This window comes from Perissodus microlepis, chromosome 3 (assembly GCF_051167445.1).
Source record: "Perissodus microlepis isolate ML-2025 ecotype Zambia chromosome 3, ASM5116744v1, whole genome shotgun sequence".
NCBI lineage: Eukaryota > Metazoa > Chordata > Actinopteri > Cichliformes > Cichlidae > Perissodus > Perissodus microlepis.
In genome coordinates this window covers 19,406,099-19,427,533 of record NC_140463.1, presented here as the reverse complement: position 1 = coordinate 19,427,533, position 21,435 = coordinate 19,406,099, and the positions used below count along the sequence as shown (strand labels likewise).

Sequence of the window (21,435 nt, the reverse complement as noted above, 5' to 3'; positions counted from 1 at the left end):
CCGATTTAACAGTTAGGATCATCTTACTCAGCAAACAGATAATTTAGAATTCATCCAATCTGTACAAATTTGCTTTTCTCTGAACAGGTTTGCACCTACTTCTTAGACTGGTCTTCTGTTTGTCTCATCTCAGATCCAACCTTCAGTCACATTCATTCTCTCTGTTGCGTGGCGAACCAAGCAATTTATTATTATATATTTTATATTTTATTTTGTATCCATCAAGGGCTTCGGGTGATCTGCAGTTTCACCCTTTCCCAAGCTGGAGACATTCACCTTTTCACACACTTTCCTTGGCTGAACAATGACACAGCCCTAATGTACCTTATGCATCTCTCTATTTTATTTAAAAAGTTTTCGTGTGAATTATTTCCTTTCATTGATTTTATACATTCTGGGCATGATTGTCATGCCAACTATGTTTCATTGTTAATATCAGCTTACAGGTTGTTATCTTTCCTATTATTAGTTTCAATACGGTAAAAATAAGTTCTAATATAATTTTGTCTTTATTTATTTTATTTTTGTACTTCTTATATTTATATCTATTCGGTGGGGTCTGTTTCCAACCTTTTTAAACTACTTTAAACTATTTTGATCTCTAGTTTTCACTTAATAAGGGTTTTATTAGTCACTGCACTGTAGTGTGACCTGATGCTGATTTTACTATTAGAGTATCTTCTGAGAATTGTACTTCCTGTGGTCTTCTGTTCAAAACGGTTTTACATACTCCTGTATCACATAACATCTGCACTGGTTTGCTATTAACATATACTGTCAGTGTAGGTTTGCCTTTTACTTCAGACACTAATTGATAGACAGTAAATACTTCTGCGTCACTTTTATCATTTTCATTTGGCTTTTTCTCATTTAGTCATTCATTTGAATATTGCCGTTTGTCTGTTTTATGTCTGCAATCTCTGGCGAAATGCCCTTCCTTGCCACAATTCCAACACGTATTATCTCTTTCTTCACTTCTTTCGCGTAAGTCTGTCTGTCCTACATATCTCTGGCCCTTTCCTCTAAATCCTCCTCTGTCCCTGTCTGTTACCTCTCCACCTTCTCCACCTTCCCCTGCGGGATGGCCGTATCTGGGGTTTAGTACTGCTATCATGGGAAAAATGCCGGGAGGACCAGGTGGATCAACATCACCTCCCATATCTCCTCCGTAGCGATCTTTTCCTATTTTTTTTTTTTTTTTTTGTGGATTTTCACCTAGTGCTATTTTATCTAACATGTTTTGTGCCTCTGCATAAGGACCAGGTTGAGGTCTGAACGGATCACAGGATTGTTTAAGGGGGGTCGCAGCAGCGGAAGTGGGGGCTGGTTTCACAGCAGCAAAAGTGGGGGTCGGCCTCGCAGCAGCGAGTGGAGCATATGGTGGGGGGTCTAATACCTCTGCCTTTTCTTTCTTCTTTTCTTGTTTCTTTTGTTTATTCTCACATCGTCTATCTGCCTCTCTCTTCCATGCTTGGAAATATTCTAATTCTTACGTGCGTTTTCCTTCTTTCTTTATTTTGTCTCTCCTATTTCTTTCAGTAATGCTTCTTTAAGTTGTATTAATGCAGATGGGCTACATTCTCATTTAGTCTTTTTAGAATTTCTCCATCTTTGCACACTAATTTGTCCGGCGCCTGGACACTTTTTTCCTAACCACTGTTCGTCAACAGTAAACTTAGTGGGCTGATTACCCATTAAAACAGAACTGCAGAGCCTTCTCTGGTATTAGACTTAAAGAGTGGTTACTGACTACGCCCTTCTACTCCACTCTAATTAGTGGAGCGGTGTCAGTTTTATGAGGCGGAACTCAACCGTTCTCTTTTGTCACCAGTACTTCAGCTACTGACAGGAAATAAAATGACAATAACAATGAGAGTGATTCAGCAGCGTATTTGTGCTGTTTAAATCAATTCACTCTCAACACACAGAAAACACAAACATTTAAACAGACATTTCACACAATCGCGCAGACCTTTTCGGAAGGCCAGTCCTAAAGCTTTTATTTTGAAAATCCTTTCGGCGGATCAGTCCAACGCTTTTATTTTGAAAATCCGTTCGGTGGATTACCCCAACGCGTTTATTTTGAAAATCCGTTCGGTGGATCACCCCAGCGCTTTTACAAATCCGTTCGGTGGATCACCCCAGCGCTTTTATTTTGAAAATCCGTTCGGTGGATCACCCCAGCGCTTTTACAAATCCGTTCGGTGGATCACCCCAGCGCTTTTACAAATCCGTGCAGTGGATTAGACTAATTACACCCTTTCGGCGGGTGAGACCAAAGTTCGTTTTACGCGAGTGTAAATGAGTGACTTCCTTTACCTTCCCAAGATTCTCTGGCTATGTTGAAAGTCAGCCACTGGATCCCAGCGTCGTGGACCACTTGATAAAACACTGGCCAGGAATCGAATTTTAGCGTCCCTGGACTTTTTCACTCCTACCTAGAGGACAGATTTCAGTGCAGCTTTCCACGACGGCAGGACACAGCGGCCGATGCTTCCTCTCCGGCTCGGAGGACCAAGAAAATGTGAAGAGAAAAGTTATTAGAAAGGCAAATGAAGTCACACTCAGATATCTAATTTTTACATGCGCATGGGCGGTCAGTCCGATCTGCTCTGCTGTCAAAGTGCGCACAACAGATGTGACAGAAAAACCGCGCAGGGCTCTCAGCGCATTCTTTATTTATACTCCAAGTGAGCTTTAAAGGAAGTAGGAGTGGTATGTTCAGTATACAAAAACGTTTCCATAATAGGAGAAACCTTTAGCTTGTCTGTTGAAATAGGAGATAGCTTGGTATGTATAGAAACTTAAACATTTCCTTAAAAGGAGAGTGAGAGAGGGGGGTGACCGTTAACTCAGGATGTAGTATGTATGTCACCGCATTCCTCTACACATCTGGTTCCACTTTCCTTTCCTGTGGTGGTTCCAACTCACAAGCTCTCCTATCTTAAATGAAGCTACAACTAAACAATAATCACAAAACTAAAAAATCTCTTATCAATGATACTGATCATAATAACTGTGAAGATGAGTTCAGCTATGACCGTGGCTTTTTGCTGCTTCCCGATTTTTCCTGAATAATTCTATAAACCAATGGCACAGCATAAAAGAACCACCTCAGCAGGACAAGACTCACCTGTACATCTCTATCTGAAGGCCAAAGGACCTTGAATGATACATATTTGCGTTTATTTATTCATTTTATTTTTCTTGGGATACTGAGTGGAAAGACACTACAAAAAAAGGGTTTATTATTTAAAATTGTGTCTAATAAATGTGTTTATGTTAAGTGAGTGTGGTGTCCATTGTGTGCTGGAAGCCTTACTGTTCCTGTGGTGGAGAAGCTACTACCAATCTCGTTTATGAAACTAGCCTCTCATGGGATACAGATATTTGGGACACATTTGATTTCTTGTAACCTATTTCTAGAGAAACTGTGATTCTGGGCTTAGACCTCGGGGTGAAATTGATGACACTGACACCTAGTGAACTGCCCAAGGAAAACGGTCCTGATTTCCACGCATTAAAGGTTTGGCGTAAGTACAGATTGCGTTACATGTGCATGACTTCCTGGTTACAACCATTTTAACAACATCCCTGGTGAAAAAAAGGGTCATCTCCCCTCACCCTGTATATGGCTTAATCCCTTTAACGGTCCACCATATACAAGCACAGGTGAGGCCATAAATGGCAAGAAGTAAACATCCTTACTAAATAAGGACAGAGAACCTTCACATAGGATGCAGTTAAACACTATAATCTAAAAATAACTATGATCATCCAGAATTTGACTGGTTCTTATAGCCTTTTTCTACTGAAGAGTTTTAAGACTAAGGTCAACAAAAATCGGGGAATACTGATACAGTCCAACATTTATACTCACATAGTCTTCATAAATGAACAGTTACAGACTGGTACAATTATAATATCACTATATATTATCTCCCTTTTTATAAGGATGAACTGATTTTGCATATATCCATTCAATTATGCCATTTTATGGAAACTGAAATTTTGAATAATCAAACAAATAGTGAACCAAACTTTGGAGCTGCAGAGCATGTGGTCCCATCATCATCTGCATACAACATGTTAGAGTGAAGAAAGAACCTTTTGTGATCTGCTTTACATCTTTTTTTCACCAGAGAATATATTCACCATCACATTCCTTTGATGTTTGACCTCGTGACTTTTACAACATGGAAGACCACAGAGATGCTGTTGTTATTTAGATCACACACTGTGAGGTCAGAAAACCAGGAAACAAAGTCAGACTGCTTCGCAACATCATCATAAAATAAAACAATCAGCTGTTAAGCAGCCAGTGAATCTCTGAACTCATATATAAATGTTTAATGTTTAAACAAACTTTGACTGTTTTACTCATAAAAACGTAAACATTTCTGCAGCAAGAAAGGCTTAACAGCTTATCAAGATTTTGACATTTGTGCGGTAACTTAAATAACAAAATCACTAAAGTGCAAACACCAAGCACGTTTTTGGTCATTTTTGTGTATCACAATGTGTTTTTTATTAACACTTACTGAGGTGGAGTTTTTGTTATTTTACAAAGTTTAGGTCAGTTTTGATCGCTTTAAGAGGTAAAACTGGGGACAAATGTTGCTTTGGCCGCTTTCTGTGCAGAGTGTTTGTAAGCCTCACAAAATTTTCCACAATCCTCAAAATAGATGTACTAAATAGAGGACATCCTGAGATTTCCACTGATATCTTGTGTGTTTAGGTGGCCTCTTTTAGCTCCAAAGGGAAAGGAGCTGAAGCCATAATCAGTGTTCATCTCACACAGGTCCAGTCCCGAGTCATCAGTCCTGAGTCTGGACAGTTGAAGTCTGATTCATCCTTCCTGAGACTCTGACACCTGAACGCCTTCATGAACATGACAGGTGTTGAGGTGAATACGTTGTGTTAAATGAAACCGGATTTCTGCCCAAACAAATTGTCATGAACATAATACAGGACAGAGACTGTTTGATCAGGTATCTCTCCACAGAAGAAAAAAATACAATTCCAGGATCTGTCAGGTTTGGTTGTGAACGCCCACTCCAGCGTGATGTGTGTAATATTTTAGGCTCTAACACAGGCAGGCACAATAGAACGGGAAATAGTGGATTTAAACACCTGTTGTGTCATGGTCCGGGTGAGTGCTGGGCCTTCCCACAGGGCCGGCATTTCCACCCCTGGGCGGAGCCGCCACATCATGCTGACGGGCTGCACCTGAGCGTAATTGGAATTGCCGGCTTCTTAAGACCAGCGCTCAGACTTACACCTCGCCAGATCGTCTGCAAATCTTTAGGACTGCCGGACGTTGTCAAGCCGCTGCCGTCATCTGTTAGGATTCCAGCGCTGGCCAGTTCACAGTTTCTCCATGCCTGCCTACCTCTCTGCCCAGCGCTCAGGACGATCATCTCCCCTCACCCGGACCACCTCCCCTCTAAGCTTTGCCTCCGCCTGCGCTCGATGACTAAACCCTTACCTCTGGCCCTTCCTCTCCTCGGGATTTCCTGCACTGACAGATTTCCAGTGTCGGGTTCTCCATTCAATCCACGACAGCCCCACAGACACTTCTAGTACACCTTCCGGTTTTGTTTCATAGAAATGCCAAGTCGGCCATGAGTTTCAAAGTAAAGGATTGTGAATTTCTGAGTTAAAACTGTTTGTCTCCAAGCGATGCAAACTATATGAAATATAGTGTGCCTCTAAGTAACGTTATATTTAAATTCATGTCCCAGAGTGGAGTTTCTAGCGTGTGTTAAGTTTGTTTAGGTTGCCGCTAGTCCTCGGTTCCTTATGAGTGTTTTTGAGTTATTACTTGTTTACGTTAAGCAATTCTGAGTTATGGTACGCACTTTGAGCACTTCTCACTGTCATTCGCTGTTTACGTTAATTTCATCACTGTGAAAAAAAAGTCTTGTCACCCTCAGTCCCTGCGCCTCCGAGTGTTGTCTGCCTTAGAGTCCGTTATCCTACTGGCCTCGGGCCGTGACATGTTGTTGAAAACTCAAAACAGATTTTGGCACAAAATGGAGAATCCACTGTGTGATCATGTAGTTCAAAGTTCAGGCTGGAACTGAAACAACAACAAAAGTGAAGAATCAGGAACAAACATGAGATTCCACCAACAGTCTGAACAGAGATGCAAAAAACACGTGTTCAAGTCGACTGCAGGATTTAACTTCAGGACTTCTATGACAAATTTAAGGCTCCTCCTGAGTGCTGTGACCATCTCGTGGCATCTTTGAATATTGCACCGGTGTAAGGAGTGCAGTGAAACCAGCACTGAATCAGTTTTTTGCAAAAAATGGAAACGCCTCATGACTCATTTACTCATTTAATGAACTATTCTGACTCTTAACCCCTAACTTATTTATTCTTTGATATATATATATATATATATATATATATATATATATATATATATATATATATATATTTTTTTTTTTTTTTTTTTACTTTATTTGGTCAAGTCTGTGCACACAAACACACACAAACACACAGACAGCTAGCACACAATAAGTAAGAAAAATCAAGTTACAGAAAGCAAATATAAAGACTCATTTACATCAAAGAGTGGGGCTGTTACCGAGATGGTGAGCTCAGGTAGAGTGTAAGAAAACTGCGTCTGAGCCAATGACCTGAGATTGGACACAGAATTATTATTAATATTAATAAATTTTCCAGTTTACCTACATTAACATTTCTAAGTGTGCCAATGAGGCACATAAATATGAGCTCATATTAGTTCCTATTACAGAGGATCATATTTTTTTGTTTCAAGGTCAACACAGACACATAATTATTGTCATTTTTTACTCCTGTTTTACTGTTGTCTTCAAACATTACTCATAAAACCAAACCCAATAATAACTGTGTGTTTCTTCAAAGTTGCTGAAAACTGAACAGAAGCTGTAGTGAACACAAACAGAGGAACAAACTCGCTGATGTAACCTGACCTCAGGCAGCCGGGCGTGACGGCTGTGTTTGCATATGAAACTACACTCGGTTCTTTGTCCTGTAAGGACTGATGAAAAAAGTACAGAGTGAAAGAAGGACACACAGCAGATGTACGTATTTTATCTTTCATTTATTTTTACTGTAATTCTGTGTCTTCTGTCCTGCTACAAATGAATTATTAGCCAGTCAGCTATCTGGTGAACGTGGTTAAATATTTCAGTCAGTGCACATCATCATGTGAAGCTAAGACCAAAACAGCTGATTATATGCGATAATGTTGTCCTCTGAAAGGGGCTCCTGACCACAAAACCTTTGAGAACCTTTTTACTGGACTGAGGAGGCTGAAGGTTTCCCACTGCAGGCAGAACAGACTCTGTTGGAAGGACTAAAGGTGAGACATGAACCATGAATTAGGTTTTTTGTGTTTTCAGACAATCAGATGATGGTTTTATGTACTTTGACAAAACCGTTAATGCCTCTGGGTGATGAGCGCTCTGTGTAGTTTATCATGTGTCTGATTTAGGTGGCTGGATCATTTCTGACTTTGTCAGGACGCAGAGGCCTACAGTTCTTAACATAATTATTATTCAATTAAAATGTTTTATGCCATTTAGTAACTGCATAATTTATGTTTAGTTGTTCAAACCTTTTACTTGATAGATGAAATTCAGTAGCCAGGGGTAGGAAATTCAGCAAAACATCAGAACAAGGCAGTGTTAAACCAGTTTAACCAGTTTAACCAGTCTAACAGTGTAGGCATGTCATCAGTACAGTGAGCACCTGTATTCAAAACAATAACATATAAGAGAAAAACAAGGAAGTGAGCTACAGAATAAAACACACTGATGGTGGACATTTGGTGAGCTTTGAATCGTTTAATTTATTTATTTATTTTTAATTAAAAATGTTTTTATTATTGTATTATTTTAAGATGTTTCTTTAAATCCTGCAGTGGTTACACACAGTCTAAGAATGAAAGAAAAGCTGAGAAAGCTGAAGAAGAGCATGATTTCTAAAATGTGTGTTATGTGATCTACGATGTGTAGCAGGAAAATACTTTTACTTAAGTACAGACTCAAACTCCTGAAGCATAAAGTGGTGAAAGTAAGACAAGACCTTAATAGAGAAAGAACAGAATCAGATCTTCTCCCAGTGCAGACAGCAAACAGCTGCAGACAGACAGTGTTCAGGACGATGATGAAAAAGTGAATCTTTGATCTGATTTATATCATGTAAGTTTTTTATTTTTATTTTTCATTATTTGTTTTCTATTTAATCTCCTCTTTAAAAAGTTTAATCATCACCTTGATTGTTTGTTGACTCTTTGATTGCCAGAGAACAAAGCTCACTTTATTTCAGATTTTTTTTGACAAACAATGAAACCTTAATTATAATATAATATCATATCATATAAAACTGTTATTATAATTAAACAGGTCACCACATTCTCGCTATCAAATATCTCAATAAACAGAAAAAATTAAAATCTGTATTTTATTCTCACTTTTCTCTTCCATCAGGTGACTGCAGGTTTTCACCAACATGGAAAGGTATCACACTCAAAACCTCACATTATCTTCTTGATGCATGCTTTATCGCATTATCTTTACTGCTAAAAGAACAAAAACAGAAATGATTTCATACATGCAGTAACTCTCTACAACAAACCTGTTCTCTGTTTTGTTTATTCAATTTAACCCTGCAAAGTTTTTCCAGCGTATGTTCCACCTGGAGATTAGAAAAGTGTATAAATATGACCCTGCCTTATTCTTTTCCTCACTCCTCAGACCAGACTCTCCTGAGCCTGAGATCAGACTCAGCTCTCCAGAGAAAGACCGTCCTGACTTTAAAAGCAGGAAACTGTCTCCTGATGAGAGGTAAGACTTAACAAAATGTTAAACGTATCTTAACTCCATGAGTAAACAGTGAGAAGGTTTGGTTTAGTCATTTATTATTGATTTTTTTTAGCTTTGTTCACAAAAAGAAGAAAAGACAGTTGGATAAACAAACAGACTAAAGAGAACATTGTGAAGAGCATCAAACTTTTTAGCCTGACTGTAATATTATCACTGTGACTAGCTCCAAGTTTATCTGGTACTTTTTGTGTCTGAAGGCTAAAAATTTAATTTCTCTGTCTGATGGTCTTTTTCTCTGTTCACCAGGATCACTGAGAGACCAGATGCCCCTGAACCTGAACGTGGACCCAGCTGTGTGTCTTTCAAGAGTGATCGGTCAAAGGATAACATCGTCAACTTTAAAGGAACTAAATCTGCTGCTGCTGAGGAGTAAGACGTTTCACATTTACCTTACAGCTCTGTGGTACACCTGGCCTCAGTCCTGAGATTAAAGAGCTCCATGTGTAAGACTGACAGGCTGCTGATTCAAAGTGTCATCGTACGATTTTTTAATGTGTATTTTAAGTTGTTTTACTCAGAAAAAAGCTTCAGCTGCTGCTGTAAGATGCTTTTACTTGCTGCTGGTATTTTAAAGGCACAAAGGTCAAATTTAAAATGAAACACTTCAACACAACAACACAAATCTGACTTTTTAAATGTGATGATGCAATGTGCAGGAAATATCCATAATATGGTCATTACAAGAACACTGGTACAGAACCATCACTGACCTGTTAGTTTTGGACTAGTGGAGTCCAATAAATAAGTCTATAAATTAACATAATAGGTTTGTTACAGCACAGTTGTGCTTGTTTTAATCAGGATGATCATCTAACAGTAGAAGAAGAAATCTGTGGCTTGTATTTATGTGCAAAATGGTTCTAATTTCTTCATGATGTCTCCACAGAGCTGATCAGGAGAGTCTGCAGCATCAAACTGATCTGGACTCAATATTTAAGGTTTGTACATGTACACCAACCTCTGTTTGTAATTATTTTCATGTTGCACAGTCCAATATTCATCATAAAATAAAAATTCCAGAGATAATTCAACAGTGAATTAATTTTTTACTTTATTTTTATTTATAAAACACTTTTCAAAACAAAGTTTCAGCATAACTTTATAACACGACCTGAAAATAAGGTGCAAGTACCCTGTACTTACGTGGAATTTACAGGAAACTACAAGGTACATAAGATGTAAGATGGGGAAATGTACCATGAAATAACCGAGTACTTAAAATTATTTAATTTAATGTATGTTATTATTTTATTGTTTCCTGTATAAAACTAACTATAATAATTATTTTAATTGCGTATTTTAATTATATATTTTTTTTCATTGTTTCCTGTAAAATGAACATAAGTACAGGGTATTTTTGTTAAATTGAAAACAAACACAAAACAAATCTGTGAAAAATTATTTTTACAATGAAGATCTGATTTTCATGAATTTTGGCTGTGTCATTTATTTTCCAGATGCTGGAGGGAAACATTATCACGTTTGTGAAGAACGAACTAAAGAAGCTGCAGAATGATCTGAATCCAGATTATTCAGAGTGTCAGAGGGATGAAGAGGAGGTGTTGGACAGTGAGGAAGAGAAGCAGAGAAGGAGCAGCAGAGAGGCATTTCTGAAACTTGCAGTTAACTTCCTGAGAATAATGAAACAGGAGGAGCTGGCTGACTGTCTGTAGAGCAGTGAGAGGATTTCTCTTCATAAATTCAGTCTTTACAAGATTGAAATTGTCACATTTTCTATAATCATAACACTCATGTTTCTGGTGCTTTCCTGTAGAAAGTCCTGATCCACTTTGTGAGAATACATTTAAATGTAACCTGAAGAAGAAGTTCCAGTGTGTCTTTGAGGGGATTGCTAAACCAGGAACCCAAACCACTCTAAATGAGATCTACACAGAGCTCTGCATCACAGAGGGAGGGACCGGAGAGGTCAACACTGAACATGAGGTCAGACAGATTGAAATGTTCTCCTGGAAACCAAACAGACCAGAAACAACAATCAGGTGTGAAGACATCTTTAAAGCTTCAACTGGAAGAGACAAACCAATCAGAACAGTTCTGACCAAAGGAGTGGCTGGCATCGGGAAAACATTCCTGACACAAAAGTTCACTTTGGACTGGGCTGAAGACAAGACCAACCAGGACATCCAGTTCATGTTTCCATTCCCATTCAAAGAGCTGAATTTACTGAAGGATAAAAAGTTCAGCTTAGTGGGACTTATTCATCACTTCTTCACTGAAATCAAAGAAGCAGGAATCTGTAACTTTAAAAAGTTCAAAGTTGTGTTCATCTTTGATGGTCTGGATGAGTGTCGACTTCATCTGAACTTCCACATCACTGAGATCCTCACTGATGTTACAGAGTCCACATCAGTGGATGTGCTGCTGACAAACCTCATCAGGGGACAGTTTCTTCCTTCTGCTCACATCTGGATAACCACACGACCTTCAGCAGCCAATCAGATCCCTGCTGAGTATATAGACATGGTTACAGAGGTCAGAGGGTTCACTGACCCACAGAAGGAAGAGTACTTCAGGAAGAGAATCAGAAACAAGGAAGAGGCCAAAACCATAAGCTCTCATATCAAGACATCACGAAGCCTCCACATCATGTGTCACATCCCAATCTTCTGCTGGATCACTGCTACAGTTCTAGAGAGTTTGTTAAAAACCAAACAGGCTGGAGGAAAGCTGCCCAAGACACTGACTGAGATGTACATTCAATTCCTGGTGGTTCAGACCAAACTGAAGAACATCAAGTATGATGGAGGAGCTGAGACAGATCCTCTCTGGAGTCCAGAGAGCAGGAAGATGATTGAAGCACTGGGGAAACTGGCGTTTCAGCAGCTGCAGAAGGGAAACCTGATCTTCTATGAATCAGACCTGACAGAGTGTGGCATTAATGTCAGAGAAGCCTCAGTGTACTCAGGAGTGTTCACACAGATCTTTAAAGAAGAGAGAGGAGTGTACCAGGAGAAGGTGTTCTGCTTCATCCATCTGAGCATTCAGGAGTTTCTGGCAGCTCTTCATGTCCATCTGACATTCACCAACTCTGGTATTAACCTGCTGGAAGAAGAAAAAATGGCATCAGTGCAGACTGGAGAGTCTTTAGTACAACATTTCTACCAGAGTGCTGTGGACAAGGCTTTGAAGAGTTCAAATGGACATCTGGACATGTTTCTTCGCTTCCTCCTTGGTCTTTCGATGCCATCCAATCAGGATCTCCTACAAGGCCTGCTCACACAAACAGGAATCAGCTCACAGATAAATCAGGAAACAGTCAAGTACATTAAAGAAAGAATGAATGGCGCTCTCTCTCCAGAGAAAAGCATCAATCTGTTCCACTGTCTGAATGAATTGAATGATGACTCTATAGTGAAGGAGGTCCAGCATCACCTGAGTTTAGGACAACTGTCTAAAGTTGATCTCTCTCCTGCTCAGTGGTCAGCTCTGGTCTTCATCTTACTGTCATCAGAAGCAGAGCTGGATGTGTTTGACTTGAGGAAATATTCAGCTTCAGAAGAGGCTTTTCTGCAGCTGCTGCCAGTGGTCAAAGCCTGCAAGAAAGCCCAGTAAGTATCCAGTTTAATCCTGGCAAGAGACTGCTTTAAAGTGTTTATTTGAAAGGTTGCAAAGTTCACTGATATACTGATATGTTTCTAGGTTAAGCGGCTGTAACCTCACAGAGAGAAGCTGTGAAGCTCTTTCCTCAGTTCTAAGTTCTCAGTTCTCCAGACTGAGAGAGCTGGACATGAGTAACAACAACCTTCAGGATTCAGGAGTGAAGCTGCTTTGTGTTGGACTTGGGAGTCCACAGTGTGTGCTGGAAACTCTCAGGTTAGCTGACTCTTTGTTTAAGAAAATGTGGGTATTTCACAACAACTGTGATTATTTTATAGATGTTAACATGTTGTTTCTGTCGTGGTGTAAGCTCTGAAAGAGAACAGTAGAGTAGACTTGAAACACACTTCATAAATCAGAAAAATATAACTTTTATGATTGTCCATCATAGCAAAAAAGACAGAAAGTCAATGCTTTTTGTCCTTTTTTTAAACTGAGTGAAGAAAAGCCAGTTTGTTTGTCTTTTTAACAACTTTAACTGAAATCTGAATCTGTTAGTTCGATTGCATGTACATCATTAAATTCAGAGCAGTTCCTTACATTGTTGTATGTGTTTGAAGGCTGTCAGGCTGTCAGATCACAGGAATAGGCTTCACCTCTCTGGCCACAGCTCTGCGCTCCAATCCCTCCTATTTGAAAGAGCTGGACTTGAGCTATAATCATCCAGGAGACTCAGGAATGAAGCTTTTGTCTGATCAAAAGGAGGATCCACATGTGAAACTGGACATGCTCTGGTAGGAAAACAGGAAATAAAGCTAAAATATATTTTTCTCTCCAGCATATTGTAAGGTAACCACTGATCTGATTTCCAGTAATACAGTCTGTATGTCCAGTTAAATGGGCAGCTGTGTGGGTGAATGACTCAGAACCAATCGCAGCCAAAAGCCCATCTGTGGGCACACGGAGAAGGATACACAGCTTGAAGGAGAATGTAACAAATACATAAGGGTTGGACCCTCGATACTGATGTTTCAAGACTGTGTCAATCAAAACACCAACATCACATGACCATGGCTAAGTGAGGTTTCTATGTGTTTAACCCCAGATCTGACAGGTGCCTTTGTGATGGTTCTGGGTCTGTGATCCAGTTTATAGTTTCATTTTGCTGCTTCCTGCTGCGTTCCCTATGGCCTCACTTTATGCTCCACACAGTCACAGCCTTACCTCCCTGTTTTTAGTCAGCTGAGGCACCAGGATTCCCATTTTCACAAACAAGTCATCTGTGCAGGAACACGTTATTTTTAATTATGAGTGGGAAGAATAATACATGCTCTCAATTCAATTAAGTACTCAGATTCAAAGTGTAATTAAATAAATATTGACTTAATTGGAATGTTTGCTGTCATAGCCTCCTGAGAATCGAGAAAAAAAGAATCTTCTCATTGAAGTTTTTATTGTTTTCCTTCCTCTTTGGAGCTAAAAGAGGCCACCCAAACACATGAAATATCAGTGGAAAGCCCAGGATGTCTTATATTTAGTAAATGAGTACCTTAGTACAGTGGTCCCCAACCCCCGGGCCTCGGACCGGTACCAGTCCGCGAGTCGTTTGGTACCGGGCCACGAGAGTTGAGGCTCAGGTGTGAAATGTATAGTTTTCAGGGTTTTTATCGATTTTCAGCGTTATTTTGTTATCGTTGTTATCGTTTACTCGGTTTTCCTGGGTGTTTTCACGTGTGTTATGAATAAATCTTCTTTTTTTCGGTACCGGTACTAGTTTTATTTTGTTGTATTTATCCGCAACACCTTAAAGGCCGGTCCGTGAAAATATTGTTGGGCATAAACCGGTCCGTGGCGCAAAAAAGGTTGGAGACCGCTGCCTTAGTACACAAGGTACCTCAAAAAGTCAAAAGACTAACTTCTCTCTTCTAGTTTTTTTCTGCAGATGTTATCAAAATGTTTCTAAAAATGTGATCCACAGCATCAAGTGACTTCAATCGCTAATTGGCTAACATCAAGGCTAACAGAGATTACATGCACCAAGAGGGAGGGGGCAACAACGAGCAGAGTGAAACACAGACAATATATACACAGGAATACAAGCTGGACACACGTTCTCTCAATGAACTCACCACACACACAAAAAAAACCCCAAACATCTCAAAACTCCAAACGCTGGGTCCAAAATCCATCATGACATCATGTAAATAAATAAATAAATAAATAAATATTTTTTTTATTTACAGAATCACAAAGTGCTGCACATAAGATTACAAGTCATAAAAAGATTTAAAAAGAGAAAATAAAACAGGCAAAAAATTAACCAAAAGCAGTTTTAAAAAGGTGAGTTTTGAGTTGTTTTTTAAAAATAGCTACTGAGTCCGCAGTTCTTAATGTTTGGGGGAGAGAGTTCCACTGTCTCGGGCCCACAGTGGCAAAACCTCTGTCACCCTTAGTCCTCCTCTTAGTCTTTTTTATAGCAAATAAAAAATACCAAGGTCCTTGAGATCAGATGACCTCAAGGACCTGCTGGGGACATAGGGCTGTAGCAGATCAAAGATGTAGGCTGGTGCCAGTCCGTGCACAGCTCTGTAGGTCAAGACCAGGATCTTAAAATTGACTCTAAATTTAACAGGAAGCCAGTGTAACTGAGATAATAACGGTGTCACATGTGAGTACTTGGAGGATTTTGTCAAAAGTCTGCAGCATTTGCACAACCTGCAGACGATCCAGAGAACCTTTGCTAAGACACATAAACAGCGAATTACAATAATCCAAGAGTGAGGAAATAAATGCATGTATAGCAATCTCAAGTTCAGAGCGGGATAAAATCGGGCTTAGCTTAGCCACATTTCTTAAATGATAAAAACAAGACCGAACCAGAGATTTCACATGCCCATCCAATGTGAGAGTCGAGTCAAAGGTGACACCTAAATTCCTGATAGAGGATTTAACATAGACTGAGAGAGGACCAAGGGCTTCCACTATCTGCGATAAAAATCTATCAGGGGCGCATACGAGGACTTCCGTTTTCCCCTCGTTGAGTTGGAGGAAATTTGCAGCCATCCAACATTTGATCAAATCTAAGCAATCATTCAGACGCTGAAGCTTAGATAAATCCTGGGGCTTAAAAGAAATGTACAACTGAATATCATCAGCATAACAGTGATAAGAAATGTCCTCAAAAGAGCCCATTATATGCTGGAGGGGGAGAAGATATATTAAGAACAATAAAGGCCCCAAAACCGAACCTTGAGGGACACCATAAGTGAGGGAGGTAGAGGATGACCTAAAATCGGAGACTGCCACAGAAAAGGATCGGTGATGGAGATATGAGGAGAACCACCAAGGCAGTACCCGATACACCAACCCAATGTTTAAGCCTTTCGAGGAGGATGTGATGGTCAACTGTGTCGTAACTGATGTGAGGTCCAACATAAGTAGAACAAAGCATTTTCCTGCATCATTATTCATCAAGATATCACTAGAGACCCTAAGAAGAGCTGTCTCCGTGGAGTGAAATCAACAAAAACCGGACTGAAACTTATTGTAAATGCCATGTTTATCTAGAGCTGCCATAAGTTGCTTAGCCACAACCTTTTCTAGAAGCTTAGCGATCAATGGTAATTTAGAGATAGGTCTGTAGCTGCTCCAAAAAGAGGGGTCTAGCTGAGGTTTTTTTAAAAGTGGGACAATAGCAGCGTTTTTAAAATAAACCGGAACTATACCAGATGCCAGTGAAGAGTTGATTAAAGTGAGCACACATGGGCCAATAGACTGGAAGACATTTTTGAATAATGATGCAGGTACAATGTCAAATGAACAGGAGGATGCTTTCACAAGTTTTACCAGCTCAGGTAGTGAAACAGGAGAGAAAGTATCCAAGATAATGAGCCGAGATGGGGTAGAGATCAAAATAACAGGTGCTGAATGTGAAAAATTTATTCTCACGTTATGAATTTTTGCAAGCAGAAAAGAAAGAAATTTTTCACAGTCCTCGTTAGAAAAAATAGGGGCCGCAGGCAGAGCAGGAGTAACTGCTCTTTGTAACCAAGTGTGAGAAATGGGCAGCCCTCGCATCTCTGATCGCATTATTAAAATAAGCTAAAAGGTCCTTGAGATAGAGGAGGTGAACATTTAGATGACTTTTCCTCCACCTGCGCTCCGCTTTACGACAATCACGTTTTAGACAACGAATACTGTCATTTAGCCAAGTAGGAGATTTGGAGGCAGAAACGCTCCTCGTCTTAACCAGACAAATTTCATCTAAAATAGAAAGGCAATAATTATTAAAAAGACTGGTTGAGAAATCAACACCATTTTGAGGAGATAGCTGTAAGTTAAAAGCATCCACAAATTTCTCCGCTGTGGAGGAGTTTAAGATAGGAGAGCTAACCATCCGTCTAACAGGGGACAAAGGCTCATAAAAAGTTAAAAACAATAACATAGTGATCAGAAATAAAAATGTCCTCAGAGCAAATAAAATTAATATTTAAACCCAAAGTAAAAACAAGGTCCAGTGTGTGAGCTTTGCTGTGTGTAGGACCGGACACATGCTGAGTCAAATGAAAAGAATCCATAATGTTCATAAAGTCTCTGGCGAATGAGTCAGAGTCATCATCAATGTGTATGTTATAGTCCCCAACTATAAGCACTCTAGACACTCTTGACAGCTTCATAGTAACAGATAAGAAGCCACTGAGCTCCGATAAAAATAACCTGTTATATCCAGGTGGACGATACACCACAGCACAGTAGAAAGGATCCTTGTTACCAATTTTAAGCAGTTGCAGCTGAAACGAACAAAAATGCCCAATTTTCACGGAGCGACAGGAGAAACGGTCCTGGAAAGCCACGGCAAGCCCACCACCCCGACCAGATAACCGAGGCTGGGTAATAAAAGTATAGCCATCCGGGCAAAGTTCAATAAGTGACGAGTAGTCTACATCCCTCTGCCAGGTCTCAGTCAGGAATAAAAAATCCTGTTTTTTAGATAATATAAAATCATTCAACAAGGATGATTTATTAGACAGAGATCGAGCGTTAAAAAGCGCCACATTCAGTGAGCTAGAAGCCTCATTATTTGCAGAGGCTCGAGTTAAGGGACGTAAATACACAGGGTTTGAGCAGTCACACTCGTAGAATCCCTCACCGAGGGAAGAAAAAGCCGGAGCAGGAGAGTCTGGATAAACCCTCCTAAGGTGGCATGGTCTCAAAGAGCCGGGCCCAGCATATCCAAACAAGGCCGTGGAAAACAAGTCCCCCTCCACGGGGCTTTTCTAAACACAGGAGACAACGCACGCTCGACGTCGCTTACCAGCCAAACCACGCCGCCAGTAAAGCCTGAGCTTTACCTGAAAACCTCCTCTTCTCCCTCTCCTTCTCCGTGGTCTAGAGGAACCACCGAAATCGCCTGACGAGGATCCAGCTAATGGAGGAGGGTGGAAAATGCCAGAGGACGACGAGACATCGTGAGGCATCATAGAGGATCGGATGGATAGCAAAGCCAGGCGATCATACACCAGGGCAGCAAATACATCATTAAAACTGAGTGAGAACAGTAGAGCAGAAAAAAATAACACAACAGTAGTAGAGCGCAACAAACTGCACCCGGCAGCGGCAGAGCCAAACACAGGCGCCATCATACCGGAAGTTTTAGTTTTAGTTCACCTGGTTGAGAAACTGTAACACTTTTGTTTCATTGTCCCCTCCGTACCAGATTCATTGTCACCCCTTGCCAATGTTTTGGGTCAGATTGGGTTCCCCAGACTTATTCTCAGGCTGGAGCTTACTGTGTGCCTTTATGCCAATAAATGCAGAACTACTGTAAGCTTTGAAACAGGATTTCGACTTTCCTGGTGCCAAATAAAAGTGAAGTAAATATTTGTTATTTCATGCAGAGCTGATACAGTCATGTGAAAAGTTAAGTTATTCAATTCCTGCACACAGATTTTTATACATGATTTTGACCTTTTTTACATGTCTAATACTCACTGTCAGGTTGTATTTAGGTAATTTAAGAACCTGGTACGGACCAGATGATTTCTTTTTTTTAAAATTGTGCTTTGACACATAAAACCCTAGAACCGTAGAAAGTGTATTATCTGTTTGACTTTATTAAGAGATAAAATAAAACACAAGGTTATTTCTCTAGAAAAGATGAATCAGAGAATATAAAGGCCACGTCTGCACACTAAAAGATAATGTGCTCATTTCAGTGTGGAGCCTCAAGGAGTCCAGTGGATGAGACCAGGTCTAAGGAAATGTAAGTATTTTTGATTTATGAGCTGCATTCACACAATCTTGTACTGTTCTACATTTTTTCTCACGGTTCCCTTTTAGATTTCTGTGATCTGATGCTGGATCCAAACACAGCACACAGAAACCTCAAACTGTCTGAAAACAAGAAGGAGGTGACACATGTGGAAGAAGACCAGCTGTATCCTCACCATGATCATAGGTTTGATCACTGGCCTCAGCTGCTGTGTACCAACAGTCTGACTGGTCGCTGTTACTGGGAGGTCGAGTGGAGAGGAGAGGTTCATGTTGCAATAGTTTATGGAGGAATCAGACGGAAAGGAGAAGAGGATGAATGCAGGTTTGGAAGGACTCATCAATCCTGGAGTCTCAACTGCAGTCATGATAGGGGTTACTATGTAAGTCACAAATTTGATTTAAGAGCCATCCCTCTGCTCTCCTCAGCTCTCTCTCACAAAGTAGCAGTGTATGTGGACTTTTCTGCAGGAACTGTGTCCTTCTACAGTGTCTCCTCTGATAAACTGATCCACCTGCACACCTTCAACACCACCTTCACTGAACCTGTATATGCTGGGTTTAGAGTGAAGCCTGACTCTAGTATCCACCTCTGTGCTGACTCAGAATAATGAACTTACTGTGCAGAGAAATATTCTCACATTGGTGTTTCATACTTTTTCTTACTTAGTATATCAGGTATACTGTCTCGCACATATATTAGTTTGTTTTTCAGTTCAGAGATGTTGGATTAGACTGATTCTCCTGAAATTTTTTTTTATCATCTTATTGTCTTTGGTGCCTTTTTTTAAGAGCAGATATCAGTTTTTACTTATATACTGTCGGATTAAAATATTATTTTATGCCATGTTAGACCCTTAATTAAAGATAGTGAATTATTTTGTAGTTTTAGTTTGCATTATTCTCCTGAATTAGAAGAAGGTGATAACTATTGCATTTGTTAAGCTGAGTTGCATTACATTAGACTGCTGATTTATTGTGAATGGATGATATTGTTTGATGATGCATTATACTGCTGAGTTATGAGAAATACTGTTTGCAGAAAGTCATCGCCTTATTTGTCTGATTAGAAGAGAACAGAACATACTGGAGAGGTTTTCTGCCCCATCTCAGCAGGAGCAGATAAACAGGGAGCCAAGGTTGTAGCTTAGGCACTGTGTGAGAGAAAGAATGTGAATGTTTAGGCTTTTATGATTAGGTGGGGGCCACTAGAGGCTATAAGAGTTTGATCAATGCTCCACCATTTTGAGATCTGATGCTGTCTGCGTACGGTGTCCATCTCCCACGCGTGTGATCATTAAAATCATCGTTTGACTCAACCCGGCCGGACCAGTGTTGTTATTGTGGTTTTTCCTCTTGTATCCATCCCCAATATTTGAATCCGTAACAGTTTGGGGGCTCGTCCTGTGGTATTGGGGTGGAAGTTGGAGGTTTGGACGGTCCGAGGTTGTCGAACGGACAGGCACAAGCCAGTGGTCTGACGTGAGTGGGCATAAGCCGGCTTATTCAAAGGTAAGGCACTACCTGTTGAATCTATTTCCAAAGTGTGCCAAATTGGACATGATTAAATTAAAGTCTACTCACTGAAAGTACTGGTGGATGTCTGTTTTGATTTTGATGAAAAATCTCATGAGAACTGTGACAGTACTGAGTATTTAGAGCAGTTGGACTGCTGAGTGAATTTAGTTTGATAGGGAATTGGTCATTTTGTGGGTTAGAATCCCCATTGGTTTTAGGTTGGACCTGCGTCAGTCATACTCTTGTTTTGGGGTGTTGACTGTTGTTTCAAATTATTTTAATTTTTTCAAGAACGGCGGTTGGACCGCTAAGAAGCGCAGTGCTCAGAGGTAACGCTTGCCAAGGCCGGGGACGCCTAGGCCTTGTCCTCTTTGAGGGATAGTCAGTTGGTCACTGTGGAGCTTGGGGCACTCCAGAATAACTAGTGGTTGCACCACTTTACCGTTTGGAACGGTATCTGCGCTTTTTTGGGCAGCAAAGGTTGGACCTTGGGTGTTGGACACTTTTAAATTGAGTTAGGGACTTTAGAGATGAGGCCAGAGACTGTTGGACAGATACTGGTTAATTGATCACAAAAAAGTTGGACTTTTTCGGTTGGACCGTTAACTTAAATTTGTCAAAATTGTGTAGGCGCTAAATCTGTCAGGCCTGACAGTGGTTGTAAATATAAGACGTCTTTGTAATATAAAATAATAGAGCTGTGTGTGAGACTGTGTGTGACGAGAGCGCGCTGCAGTGCTGCGAGCTATTTTTAGACTGTGTGTGAACATGCAAATGAGGTGGCTGCTGTGAAGCGCACAGAGGACTTTTGCTTCCTGTTTAACGTGTTTTTTGAGTTTTATAATTATGATTTGCAAATACTGTTAAAGACCTGTAAATAAGACGCTGATTATAATATTACAAATAAGGTTTTGAATGACTAGGGTGAATGTTTGATGTTTGGCTGGGTTTTGATATAGAAGAGACAAATCGTGCATGATTTAGACCGACACTTCAGTCGGCAGAGTAAGATTGAGTGATAAATTCAGCTGTGATTTGTTTCAGTTTTGTGGTAGGAAGCAGGATTTATAAGATTTTTAAAGTGACTCTTGGTTCAGCTCAATAATATAAGCGGTTACATTTGATTTACTGTTGGTTTTATCATAATATAGGGTGTGATCAAGCACGAATTTCAGCTGTGTGTGTGACAGGAACTCTGCATGCCCAT

General features: G+C 40.1%; 2 protein-coding genes across 2 annotated transcripts; both read left to right on the top strand.

The window, feature by feature from the left end:
• Window positions 1-7,001: 7,001 nt before the first annotated feature.
• LOC146390385 (uncharacterized) lies at window positions 7,002-11,261 on the top strand. Its single transcript, XM_084923488.1, has 8 exons — window positions 7,002-7,076; window positions 7,258-7,357; window positions 8,487-8,516; window positions 8,754-8,843; window positions 9,129-9,251; window positions 9,769-9,820; window positions 10,340-10,559; window positions 10,657-11,261. Exons 3-7 carry the CDS (start codon window positions 8,509-8,511, stop codon window positions 10,553-10,555), a joined length of 489 nt encoding a protein of 162 aa, XP_084779614.1. The 5' UTR covers window positions 7,002-7,076; window positions 7,258-7,357; window positions 8,487-8,508; the 3' UTR covers window positions 10,556-10,559; window positions 10,657-11,261.
• A 39-nt stretch (window positions 11,262-11,300) lies between these two features.
• On the top strand, window positions 11,301-20,029 carry LOC146390384 (NLR family CARD domain-containing protein 3-like). Its single transcript, XM_084923446.1, has 5 exons — window positions 11,301-12,451; window positions 12,543-12,716; window positions 13,061-13,234; window positions 18,656-18,702; window positions 18,780-20,029. Exons 1-5 carry the CDS (start codon window positions 11,364-11,366, stop codon window positions 19,319-19,321), a joined length of 2,025 nt encoding a protein of 674 aa, XP_084779572.1. The 5' UTR covers window positions 11,301-11,363; the 3' UTR covers window positions 19,322-20,029.
• The last annotated feature ends 1,406 nt before the right edge of the window (window positions 20,030-21,435 follow it).